The 13,900-nt window shown below is 40.0% G+C and overlaps 1 protein-coding gene across 3 annotated transcripts in view; it reads right to left on the reverse strand.

Annotated features, from left to right (window-relative positions):
* Positions 1 to 7,558: 7,558 nt before the first annotated feature.
* The window catches only part of LOC111859303 (uncharacterized), a 79,088-nt gene continuing 72,746 nt past the window's right edge, over positions 7,559 to 13,900 (reverse strand). For 2 of the 3 annotated variants that reach the window (XM_023841841.2, XM_072718700.1), the window contains exons 20-21: positions 10,749 to 10,815; positions 7,559 to 10,277 (exon numbers count right to left, since the gene is read on the reverse strand). In XM_023841841.2, coding sequence (XP_023697609.2) covers positions 10,267 to 10,277; positions 10,749 to 10,815 — 78 coding nt within the window. In that variant the 3' untranslated portion in view covers positions 7,559 to 10,266. Of the gene's footprint in view, positions 10,278 to 10,748; positions 10,816 to 13,900 lie in introns of those variants that run through there. The other variant, XR_011994060.1, reaches the window with a different exon arrangement.

Here is a 13,900-nt window from a genome sequence, read left to right on the forward strand (position 1 = left end):
GATTTCTAACTTTTTTTTGACAGTTCATGCTGTTTATGTGAGACAGTATTGAAATATGAAAAATCATTCAGATGTAATATTTTAATAACTAGTATAGATACCCCCCCCCCCCCAGCCCCGAAAAATGGTTCGTTCCAGCTTCACTCTCCGCTACTCTGATTGGCTCCAGCAATGGTGGCTGAGACGCATTGGAGCGGTGTGAGTACTTGGCTTAAAACAGGACATGTTAGCTGCATTTAACCTTCAGTAACTCTTTCTTTATATAGTTAGGTAGTAGGAGTCAGACCATGTCTCTTATTAGCTGAAAAACATTACCCCAGGGCTCTCAAGTGTCACGCATTGAGAGTGACAGTCACTCTTTTCATTCTTTTGTCACGCACTCCCGCCACACATTGTATTTCTCACGCGGAAAAATAATTTGTAGGCTAATATGCCGCAGAGCCCATTTTTTCCCCAGACCGCGGCACAGTAGCGCCTCACTATAAAACAAGCGTGTCTCCGCTGGAGTCTAATGGTGCGTTCGTTTTTCTCTCGGAACTCGGAAATTCTGAGCTGAGTGACATTATGACACATTCGATTATTTCTCTCCAAGTCGGAACTCGGATGAAACACGCCTCTTCTATGACGTTGAAGTCGGACAAGATTTGCCCCAAGAGCCTGTCACTTACCAGCCAATCAAAAAAAAAGAAAGGGTCTACACAATAGCCAGTCAGAAAATAGTACTATTGTATCTGGGTAGAATACAACACAACAACCAATGAAAAGGCATCCTGTGGAATGTCACTCTTGCCTGTCTTCAAAACTTGACAGCCCTGTTACCCTTACAGGTAAACTGCAGTGTTGAAAACACGTTTTCTGACGATGTTTGCTACTCTACAATCCGCCCTACTCTGTAGGAAAATCAGCAACATTTTGACCGTCCTGTTGCTCCCATTGAAATTTATATAGCCTAAATCTAAAAACTTAAATTGCCAACCGTTTTACCAGTCCTCTTTGAAATGGAACGAGAGAAGCTGGTTATTTTTTTAATGTTCCGAATATTAAACCTAAGGTAGCTAACTGACTGGATGCCCATTAACTTTATAACTTCTGGTGTGTGTGTGTGAGTGTGTGTGTATTTTTCACAGAAAGACAGCCAGGTTCATAATGGATATAAGGAAGTTTTTTCAAAAAAAGGACGGGCATTCAGGTAAAAGTAGAAGATCATGATCTGTCAATCAAGAATAATGTTGGATCAGTGTTTAAATAGTCATATATTTTATTAAATGTACACGTGGTTTGGTTATTTGCCTTTTGATTGAAAGTACACTGAGAGGCAGGGAAAAAGTCGCATTGTGACGAGTAAAGTGTATCTTGCCTTGCTGGGCAGCTCTCTGGGTGCTCAGCACCCCCAAAGCTCTGAACCTAGAATCGCCCCTGCTTGTCTTCCTTAAAAAGAATTGTTAAAATAATGTTTCTGGTTACAGTTTTGTGGTCTGTTTCAGGAAGGGTTTGTTCAAAATAAATAGTTGCCAATGTTTGAAATTAGTTTGGGGCTTATTTTTTATTACTGTATTTTTTATGTTGATACAAACCAGGCATCAGAGATTCAGAGCAAGGTATCAAAATGAAGTACCGCTGAGTATCAGTACCGAACACCAAGTACCGGTACCGATATCGATTATCAGTGGTCAAAATAAAAATTTCCATTTTATTTAAGATAGGGCCCTGATATTACAGATACAATGGAGTCAGGTGAAAGGCCATGAATTGAAAATCCTGTAAAACAGATGGCAAGCAGAGGGACGAGTTTCCTACTCGTCCACATGCCTTATTGACCTTTAGACTCTTAACTGCATCATAGACCTCTTGTGGAGAGACTATCACATCTTCATTATTTTCAGTGTTATCCACTACAAAGGGGTAACTTTTAACACAGTTGAATAGCTCACAATAATGTAACATCTGAGTAATTTCCTCTGAACCATTTGCACCATCAATATTAGCTGGCAAGGGTGTTTTAGAATGACAAATTTTTAAAACTTCTTTCCAGAAATCATTTACATATTTCTTTTGCAACTTCCTTGCAAGTGTATTTGACCTCAGGGTGTCTTCATTCCTTTTAATAAAACGTAATATTTTAAAATTGGCGTTCATCCATTTCTTATGATCAAACAGAGGACCATGTTTTTGCCAGCCTGCCTCAGCCCAATCCTTAAAGGCCCCTCTAGCCTCCGCATGGAGCTCTTCAACATATCCATCCCACACTGGTTTGGCTTTATACCTCTTGGTCTTACACAGAAACCTGCTTGAGACAAGAAGGGACTACATCACATTCTCATACAGAGAGCACAACGCAACCCCATGTTGAGGGTTTTTGCAATTAGTGTCACAACAGGCAGCTGCCTCTTTTGGGAGCTCAATCTTACCCAGCAAGTTGTCAAACTGAGCCAGGTATGCTATACAGTCCACCTCTGATAAATTAGACCAGTATATTTTCCCCTCGCACATGTCAGTATTCACACACAAAACTGCAGGTACATCACCCCAATACATTGTTAAAGAAAAGGGATATGATCAGTAGTGGCAAACTTAATTACTCCTCATGGACTCTGTGGTATTATGTGCATCTGCTGTACTGACGCAGTGATCCAGTGAAACAGACCATTATCAGAGCAGCACTGCAACAAATGATTTGAAAATAAGGAGTTGCCATCGGATACATCCGCATTCATATCACCCACAATAAAAACACATGTGGAAGCATTGTCCTGAATAAAGGTCATAACATAAGCCAGTCTGTTGAGATATACATCTTCATTCTGGGGACAATCATAAGGAGTGTAGATATTGAGGATGATGACGTTTTTATCTTCGCCAAAAAATCCAATTCCTATAGCCCAGTCAACATTCAGTCTGACCACCTTAACCAGCTGATCATACTTTTTATGCCAAAAAACTGCAACACCACCAGGTATTCTGCCACTAACTATTCTGGAGCTCAGATCAGTGGTAGATTCACCTACTCCATGGAAGACTTTATGCGGAAAGTTCAGATTTTCTAGATCTTGTTTTGGTAAAAATGTCTCTTGACCACACAGAATATCACACGACTCCAAGAGTTTATTCACAATTAAACGGCGTGATTTATCAGCTCCACTCTGCCCTACAGGGAGTCCTCACACATTATACGAGCTAATTTTGATATTCAATTATTTTTGCTTGCCTCCAACAACCATCTGGTAGCTGCTCCCCTGCAGGGCGACAAGTGTGTGAGATTCCAAACACTGCCGTTACGTATCAGTCCTACCTCTAGGAGTGCCGACCCCGCTGCCACTGCCTTCTCTAGGCCCGTGGGCCTCAAAGTATCGGCGAAAATAGATCCCCGCTGGCCAGAGTTGAGGATTATACATATAAATTACTCCTTCACATTCCGCAGTGACGTGAAACGATCCATATTTTGCTGCTTGTGACAATCCTCCGACATGTCACTTATCCAGTTTCTCACTCAAGTATGAGCTTAAGATTTCCGCATCAAGATCAGGAGAAAATCTCGTTGCAAAAACACTCACCAACTTGGTTTTCACCACCGGAATATTGTTGTCAGAGCCGGTACCAATTACACCAAATTTCCTTTGTTGATCACATTGTAGACGGGATGGGAGAACTCCGTCACTGGGCTGAGCCGCTACATTATGAAGTTTCTGGGGTTTACGCTTTCCTTTCCTCTCTATAAGGTCTCCACACTGGGCACTGCGGCAAGTTATCCAAGCCCTGTTCGTGTGACTGATGAGCAGGTTCCATTGGCTCCCGAGCGTCCTCCTTCTGCAGCAGGTGTTCCGCAGAGCCTCTCCACTGCCGTGATCCAACGATCCTGGACACCTCTAAACTCAGCTGCTCCATTCTGCTGAGTAAGGCAGAGGCATTCATGTTGCCAAACTCCACAGGTGGAAGTTCATCCAGGTAATGCGACACAAATCTACGAATATTTTCGACGCACTCATTAAGCACCCTGAGACAGTCTTTGATGTTGTTCACATCCTTTTGAGGACCTTTATGTTTAACGCAACGTATGGAAGTCATGCACATCTCGAACAACAGCCGCTTGGACTCCTCAATCCATTCGGAAGAGAAATTGTTTGAGGCCAGTAAAACAACCTCGTCCTCAGACAGGGTTCTCATCTTCACAACAATAAAGTTCAAGAACTCATCCTTCACTATCACTTTGCCATCTGTCGTTTTGTAGCTAAAAATCGCAGATTTAGTTTGGGTATTTGCAGCACTTCCAGCACGCACTGCCGCACCCACGGCCATCTTAGTTATTTTAAATAAAACACCCTAAGCATTTCTACAACAAGAATCTTGTTTTGTTATTTTTGATTTACGCGATCACTGTTTTTTGTTATTGCTTGTCAAGACTCCACACAGTTGTACCAATGAAGAAGAACGTCTGCGGAGAAGAAGAATGCAGAGAAAAATAAACGTGGTTGCATAGGTGAGTCGGAAAGAGGAGGGAGAGGGAGATGGAAAAAAATCGAGACAGTGTGGGAGCACTACACCGAAAAAGAAAAAAAAGTTGAACGCAGATTATGCTTTCTTTTCACGGCAGCTCCACCATGACGCATCTGAGACTCAAGCATCCTGGAGCTGTGATGCCACCATCTCTTGAGAGGTAAGTTTTAGCGACTAAAGTTAGTGTCACGTGTTAACATCAATGTTTGTACTATAATGTGTATATCAAGGTTTCGACAATGATAATTAAGTGAATATAATTTCAGTTATGTATGCTAACGTGTTTGGAGCTATAGTAAACGAGTGAATAGGAGTATCTGAGCCGTCCTAGTTTTTTTTCCTTCTTTTTTCGTGTAATATTTGGGTTCATATGATCAGATGGATTCCATAAGAAATGTAACGTAATCTGAATACTTTGGGATTAATTCAAAATCATTTACTGAAAATGATGCACATCATACTAAAGAAATTAACTCAACCAAAAATATATATTTAACAAATACATAAAATTACACAAGAAAGTGTTTCAAAACATCTTTTAAATTAGACGTTGATGTCTTTGCGGTTGAAAGTTTGCTGTATTTTTGGTCTGCGCAAAATTGCAATTGACATTAATATTTTTGTCCTGTATGTTTATAAACTTGAAATGATGGTGATATTGCCAGGAATGGTAGGCTGTTTTTCCAACGGGCACTGAACTGCTGCGGCTGCTTGAGTTTTTCATCTTCATCTTCTATGTCCTCCAACCATTGCAGTTTGATTCATAAAAAAACAGTGAAATTGGCTGAAGATTTACCTCTAGTAGCTACTAGTTCGCTTCAAGTTGATAAAGTAAATATCATTGGAATATTGAAAAAATAACCATTTTTTAAATAATCAAAATGTAATCAAGTAATCCTTGACAATGTAACTGTAATCTGAATACACATTTTTGCCATGTAATCTGGTCTGATTATAGTTACATTACTCTTACATTTTGCAATCTGATTACATAATCCAGATTACAGTACATGTAGTCAGATACTACCGAACTCTGAATATAATATATATACAGTACTGTATATAAAATATATATATTTATAAATGTATATAATATATATCACATATGTAAAATGTATATACGCTCACCTAAAGGATTATTAGGAACACCTGTTCAATTTCTCATTAATGCAATTATCTAATCAACCAATCACATGGCAGTTGCTTCAATGCATTTAGGGGTGTGGTCCTGGTCAAGACAATCTCCTGAACTCCAAACTGAATGTCAGAATGGGAAAGAAAGGTGATTTAATCAATTTTGAGCGTGGCATGGTTGTTGGTGCCAGACGGGCCGGTCTTAGTATTTCACAATCTGCTCAGTTACTGGGATTTTCACGCACAACCATTTCTAGGGTTTACAAAGAATGGTGTGAAAAGGGAAAAACATCCAGTATGCGGCAGTCCTGTGGGCGAAAATGCCTTGTTGATGCTAGAGGTCAGAGGAGAATGGGCTGACTGATTCAAGCTGATAGAAGAGCAACTTTGACTGAAATAACCACTCGTTACAACCGAGGTTTAATAAAAAAGCAATAAAAAAGGCCAATAGGATGTTGGGGTATATCTCCAGGTGTGTGGAGTTTAAGTCAAGGGAGGTAATGCTAAGATTATACAATTCCTTGGTGAGACCTCACCTAGAATATTGTGTACAGGTTTGGTCACCATATCTTAAAAAGGACATAGCGGCCTTAGAAAAGGTGCAGCGTAGGGCCACAAGAATGATTCCAGGTCTTAGAGGAATGTCATACGAGGAAAGGTTATTTGAGCTAAATCTGTTCAGCCTCAAGCAAAGGAGACTGAGGGGGGACATGATCCAGGTCTATAAGATTCTAACAGGTTTGGATGCTGTTCAACCGAATAGTTACTTCAGCATTAGTTCAAATACAAGAACTCATGGCCATAGGTGGAAATTAGCGGGAGAACATTTCAAACTGGATTTAAGGAAGCACTTCTTTACACAGCATGTAGTCAGAGTATGGAATAGTCTTCCTGATAACGTAGTGCAAGCTGAATCCTTGGGTTCCTTTAAATCAGAGCTAGATAAGATTTTAACAACTCTGAGCTATTAGTTAAGTTCTCCCCAAGCGAGCTCGATGGGCCGAATGGCCTCCTCTCGTTTGTATAGTTCTTATGTTCTTATGTTCTTATGAGGTATGCAGCAAAGCATTTGTGAAGCCACAACACGCACAACCTTGAGGCGGATGGGCTACAACAACAGAAGACCCCACCGGGTACCACTCATCTCCACTACAAATAGGAAAAAGAGGCTACAATTTGCACGAGCTAACCAAAATTGGACAGTTGAAGACTGGAAAAATGTTGCCTGGTCTGATGAGTCTCGATTTCTGTTGAGACATTCAAATGGTAGAGTCAGAATTTGGCATAAACAGAATGAGAACATGGATCCATCATGCCTTGTTACCACTGTGCAGGCTGGTGGTGGTGGTGTAATGGTGTGGGGGATGTTTTCTTGGCACACTTTAGGCCCCTTAGTGCCAATTGGGCATCGTTTAAATGCCACGGCCTACCTGAGCATTGTTTCTGACCATGTCCATCCCTTTATGACCACCATGTACCCATCCTCTGATGGCTACTTCCAGCAGGATAATGCACCATGTCACAAAGCTCGAATCATTTCAAATTGGTTTCTTGAACATGACAATGAGTTCACTGTACTAAAATGGTCCCCACAGTCACCAGATCTCAACCCAATAGAGCATCTTTGGGATGTGGTGGAACGGGAGCTTCGTGCCCTGGATGTGCATCCCACAAATCTCCATCAACTGCAAGATGCTATCCTATCAATATGGGCCAACATTTCTAAAGAATGCTTTCAGCACCTTGTTGAATCAATGCCACGTAGAATTAAGGCAGTTCTGAAGGCGAAAAGGGGTCAAACACCGTATTAGTATGGTGTTCCTAATAATCCTTTAGGTGAGTGTATACTGTATACATACATACAAAAATACACATACACATTACAGACATGCGCGCACACACACACACGCACAGAAAGAGAGAGAAATACACATTATGCATTATGTATAATTTTTGAATTTTATTTTTAGTCAAAGAAATTAAAAAAAGAGCACCAACAGTAACTACAGTACAGTACAGTTACTCAGTAACAGTTTCAGAATCAAAAACCAAACCAGAAGACAAACTTCAGCTCAGGAGTCTGTATGCTTAATGTCTGTTGTATTAATTCATGCAAAGAAATTAATTGTGTATTAACAAATAAACAAAAATATCAAATTAAAAACAGCTAAAATTATATTAATTTAAATACACAATACCTTGTAACACAACAGGCACTTAAATTTGGAAACTGACCTAAGCAGGGCTTTACAGTGCAACATTTTTTAAAATAGAATTTGCCATTCTGTGCGAAGCTTAATAATAATGCTTTTGAGCGGTTGCGAGCCCTATACTGTAAATAACCATCTGAATGAATCTAAGGCAGGGTTCTTCAACTCTGGACCTCGATTCCAAATCCAAACCGTGTTTTCAGTTCTCCCAGGTAGTTGTTTAATAATTACTGATTCTGATTGGTCAGAGGCTTCACACCTGACTGACAGGTAAAGGAAGGCTGATAAACCAGCAGTACTCAGACCTTGAGGACCGTGAGTTGAATAACCCTGATCTAAGGAAATTCAACGTGTGGTAATAATATCTTATAGGCAAAAGCTTTTTTGCAATGGTGAGAGTCAGTACTTGCAGATCTGGGGACGCAGCCTCTCTCACAACTGGCTGATTGATACCGCTTTTACCATCAGTGGCCGAAAGAGTTACCATTTTGTTTCAAACGTTAAGCTCATGGAACCGACTTGAAATTGCAGTGGCCGCAAATTGCATTGATCTGTGGGAGGAGTCAAAGACAGACAATACTTCTTATAAAACTTAAACCGAAAGGCTAAACTAGCACCCCTATGAAAATACGGAAAAATTGATAGGCCTACTTTAAAAAACAAACTGAACACAATGATTTAACAACCGCTGCACACCAATGTGTACTGAGACGTACATTAACTAGCAATCTAATCTGATAACTTTCTGACAGGAAATTTTAAACTGTCAAGAATTTTTTACTGGTAAGATAAATAATATGTTAAAATACATGTAAATAGCAAATAACCAGCAACAGCAACAGGCAAATAACTAGCAAATAACCAGCAACAGGAGCATCAAAAAAAACATCAAAAAAAGAATTACCTTCTGACAATTCACGCCTGCCTGCCAAAACTCCCTCACAAATTCCCTCAAAAACTACCTCCATGGCGTGAGGTAAAAAAACATTATAGCATGGGATACATAAAGGCATATGCGCTTTTCGAAAACTATATTATATTAAATTAAAAAATAAAATAAGAAAAATAAAAAATATTTTAACTGAAATTAATTAATGAATTATAATTGTTTAATGCTCACTTTTAAAATCAGGGCAGTCATTACATTGGCCCAGAACTACCAATCTAACACTGGGCCAATGAGGGACCTCCTGACTTCTGACTGAAATCGGGCTGCCTTCAATTAACCCACTGTGGGCCACTGCTGTAATATTTATGTGGGCCCCTACTAGCAACTGCCACATGGGGCCACTGTGGTATCTAAATGGGTTGCCCAAGCCCACGTTGCCCTTAGTCTGCCCACATGGGGCCAATGTCTGCATGTTTGCTGGGTATGAAAACACATTAGAATTTAATAACTGTAGGCTGAGTTTTAACATTTTTTTTGACATTTTAGCTATATTTGAATCTGGGTGTTCACTGAGTATGAAGTGAGGATCTATTCTTACCCATTGTTTAAAATCATTATTAGGCCTATATGGTATGTATGGTATGTTTGGTATCTTTATTAAATTGATCAATTATAATGTTAATTCATGTATTGAAAGGAGTTTGCTGTAAGGTAAACACTGCCAGGTTACAAAATTTCACAATGGTTAACAGATGAGAATATTCATTCATAATTTAGAAAAGTAATCAAAAAGCAATCAAATGTAATTAGTTACATTACTTTCATATAGTAATTGAAATAGTTACACTACTATTACATTTTAAATAGAGTAACTTGTAATTGTAACGAATTACATTTCCAAAGTAATCTTCCCAACACTGGCCCTTGAGCAAGGCAATTAACCTGCAATCACTTCATCTTGGGTATGATGTTAATCCACATCCAGCCCTATGAGGAGGTCCTCCAACTTACAGGGAATTACTTGGGGGTTGGTGGCAGGATCGGCACTCCAGCCTCCAGAAAAACTCACATTGTTACATTTGGACTAGTGTGGTGCTGAGGTATCACCCGCCACATGGCTGCACTCAGGTTCTCATCCCTGAGGTGGTTTGTGGTGTGGTGGGTGCAGCAATGCACTGCTCTCCTCTCTTTCTGCAAAAGTGTTAGTTGCCACATTTTATATTCCTTTTCTGTCAAATAAGTAATGTAGTCACCATGAAATGGAATTTACCTATCAGGTTACAGGACTGGATTTAATGTGACTAAGCATTTAAAAATGGTTTACATTCCAACAATCATAGCAGCAAATGAAATACATCGACTCTCATACATATTTTAAGAAAATATCTTCCTTATTCCTTTAAAGTAAACTGCAAAATCAGGTAACAGTGTCCTTGGATCCGAAGTGGTATAAATGTCAGGAACCCTGAGAATCACAGAGTTCTTGTTCCTCTGTGTTTGGTCCATTGGGATCAGGGGAACAATGCTTCAGTCTCCTCATTGTCATGTGATCCCTGCAGAAGGTCCACATTAATGTGCTTCATCAAATACATGCAGTGGCCATGAAGCGATATTTACCGTTCAGATGACATTATATTAGTGTTAATGTAACCAAACATTGATGAAATGTTGGAATTACCAACAGTCTACAACCCAGCAGCTACAGCACCTACTTAAGAATTGAAACTTAAAACATTCACAGCGCTTATTATTGATACAGCTGGGGAGAAGCCAGCTTCCTACTTCAGAATTGAAACTTAAAACATTCACAGCGCTTATTATTGATACAGCTGGGGAGAAGCCAGCTTCCTACTTCAGAATTGAAACTTAAAACATTCACAGCGCTTATTATTGATACAGCTGGGGAGAAGCCAGCTTCCTACTTCAGAATCGCACTGACATGAAATGACAGGTATCAGCATGGGAAGATTCAGGGATTCTGTCCATTATAACAAATCACAGAATAACAGAGTCTTTTCTCTTACCTGCTGTGTTCAGTTCTTTGGGATCAGTGGGTGACAGGACTTCCATCTCATGACTGTCATGTAATCGCTACAAAAGTATTAAGAGAGTCAGTTAACACATTTCACACTGGCAGATTTCACCAACACCTAAGCCTATGACCCTGATAGTATGTACTATTACACTGACCACAAAGAACCACCTGTGCTTAACAACAAGGGCCCGTGACCATGGAGAATGTACTGACATGTTCCTATGTGCTGGAGTCATAATAAGGGCTCTTCCTCTACCTCAACAGACTCCATTCAAACTCTTTACCCAGACCAATCATGGATAATAATGTTGACATGCTGTTTCTCACCGAAACCCAGCAGCCATCCATGTGATTTTTATGCCCTGGATCAATCCACTCCCCCTAATTTTAGCTACACCTCACATGTAAACCTCATCCTACAATCTCAAAATCACTGAAGTTAATCTCACTACAGTTAAATCTTTTGAATATCTTGCATTTAAATTACCCTGCTCTGTTACAGCACTGCTGAATAACCGTACACCAAAACACTGCCCTACATTTCTCTCTGAACTCCTTACCACTTCATTCTCTCTCTCCTTGTGTCTGCTGCGTTGTGGTGAGGTTAATATTCATGCTAATCAACCTGACTATAAGACTTCAGATGATTTCCTTCCACTGCTTAACTGCCACCATATTACACAGCATGTGTCATTCCCTGCCCACTGTAAAGGCCACACATTTGACTTAGTGTGTCCATCTCCAACCTGCACTGCTCTGTTTTTTTCTTTCTCTGACCACATGTCCATCTGGATTTCTTTCACACTACTTTTTGCTCATCAGCCTGGTAAAGGGCGTATTTCATTCTGTAACACAAACTCTGTCGACTCTTCCATCTTGTCCCAAGTTATTTCTGCAGCTGTGTCCACCAAATACAACAGGAAAAATAAGTATTGAACGTGAAACATTTTTTCAATAAATATATTTCTTATGGGGTTATTGACATAAAATTTACACCAGATGTCAGTAACAACCCAAGTAATCCACAATTACAAAGTGCATAAATTAAGTTATGTGTAATAAAGTGAAAGGTCACAGGAAATAAGTATTGCATGCTTACTGAAATTTATTTAATACTTAGTAGAAAAGCCTTTGTTGGTAATGACAGCTTCAAGACGCCTCCTGTATGGAAACTAGTTGCATGCATTGCTCAGGTGTGATTTTGGCCCATTCTTCCACACAAACTGTCTTTAAATCTTGAAGGTTCCGGGGCCTCTCCTATGAACTCTGATCTTCAGTTCTTTCCATAGATTTTCAATTGGATTCAAGTGAGGTGATTGGCTGGGTCATTCTACCAGTTTTATTTTCTTTCTCTGAAACCAGCTGAGAGTTTCCTTGGCTGTGTGTTTGGGATCATTGTCTTGCTGAAATGTCCACCCTCATTTCATCTTCAGCACCCTGGTAGATGGCAGCAGATTCTCATAAAGAATGCCTCAGTATATTTCTCAATTCATCCTTCCTTGAATTATTTGAAGTCTGCCAGTGCTTTATGCTGAAAAGCAGCCCCACACCATGATGTTCCCACCCCCAAACTTCACTGTTGGTATGGTGTTTTTGGGGTGATGTGCAGTGCCGTTTCTCCTCCAAACATGGTGTGTGCTACGAGATCCAAAGAGTTCAATTTTGTTCTCATCTGAGCAGACTATATTTTGGACCTGAAATCTCCACCTCTGCTTTCCACTTCCGGACTACGGCCCCAACAGTGCTCACTGGAACATTCAGAAGTTTAGAAATACGTCTGTAACCAATGCCATCAGTATGTTTTGCAACAATCAGGTTGCGAAGGTCTTTGCTTTTACGTATCATGAAATGCTTCTTTTGTGACACCTTGGTAATGAGAAACCTTTTCATAAGCCGTCATTTAGGACTAAACCAGATGATATTAATTTGCACTGATAGGGGGCAGGATTGCTTTCTAAATACTGACAGATTTCAGCTGGTTTCTTGACTTTCCGTGCCTTTTGCACCCCCTTTTTCTTCATGTGTTAAATACTTATCCCCTGTGTCATTTCACTTTATTACACATAACTTCATTGTTTGGACTTATTTGTTTTGGTTTCTTTGTATGTATGGATTACTTGAGTTGTTACAGACATCTAGTGTAAATTTCATGTCAATAGCCCCATTAGAAATATATTTACTGTGAACAATGTTGACGCGTTCCATACTTATTTTCCCCACTGTAAACCCCTTCCTCCCCTGATGAATTCGCCTCCATTCTCAACACAGTGCTATCTGACTTGAGATTCTGTTGCCCCCTTGAAAACCAAACTGGTGCCATTTTCTGCCCCTGCCCCTTGGTATACTCCTGAGCTTTGTTCCATGAAACAGAAAGGCCATAGACTTGAGCAACTACTCAAGAAAACCCACCTTGCTGCCCATGTTGAGGACTATAAAGAACACAGGACTTGCTATAAGGATGCCTTACATACTGCTAAACCTGTCTACTACTCCAATCTCATAAACAGCAATTAAAGTAACCCACGTCGTCTGTTTCCTAATGTGAAGAGACTCTGCAAAGCCCTTGATAAATATTTCTGCTACCCTGGAAATCTGTAATGCTTTCCTTGAATTTTTCAACTTAAAAATTACTGCTATCTATGCCTCTCTTGACACAAACCACTCAAATGCTGACTCAGTTTTTTTAGTTTTCACTCAGTGTGATAGCTCCACCTAGCTGTCTAATCAACATATCTTCTGTTATTATCTCTGAGGTTTGTGACAACATAATCAATGTTGCAAATTTTGCCACTTGCTCTCTTGACCTTCCTCCTACACCCCTAATTAAGAAATGTCTCCCGGTGCTCGATCCCTTCCTCACCACCCTTTAATCTATCCCTAAACCCATGTAATGTCTGTCACCCATATCCATAAAAAGCCTGGTCTTGACCCAACTAACCTTGCCAACTACTGCCCCATTTCTAATCTCCCTTTCTTTTCAAAATCTTTGGAACATATAGCCTACTCACAGCTTCTTGCCTATCTTCAAAAAAATAGCCTCCTTGAACCACTTTAGTCCGGTTTCCGCCAGATTCACAGTACAGAAATTGCTTTAGTTAAAGTCTAAAATAACCTACTTGTTGCAACAGACATTTGTGCCAT

This window comes from Paramormyrops kingsleyae, chromosome 12 (assembly GCF_048594095.1).
Source record: "Paramormyrops kingsleyae isolate MSU_618 chromosome 12, PKINGS_0.4, whole genome shotgun sequence".
Lineage (NCBI taxonomy): Eukaryota > Metazoa > Chordata > Actinopteri > Osteoglossiformes > Mormyridae > Paramormyrops > Paramormyrops kingsleyae.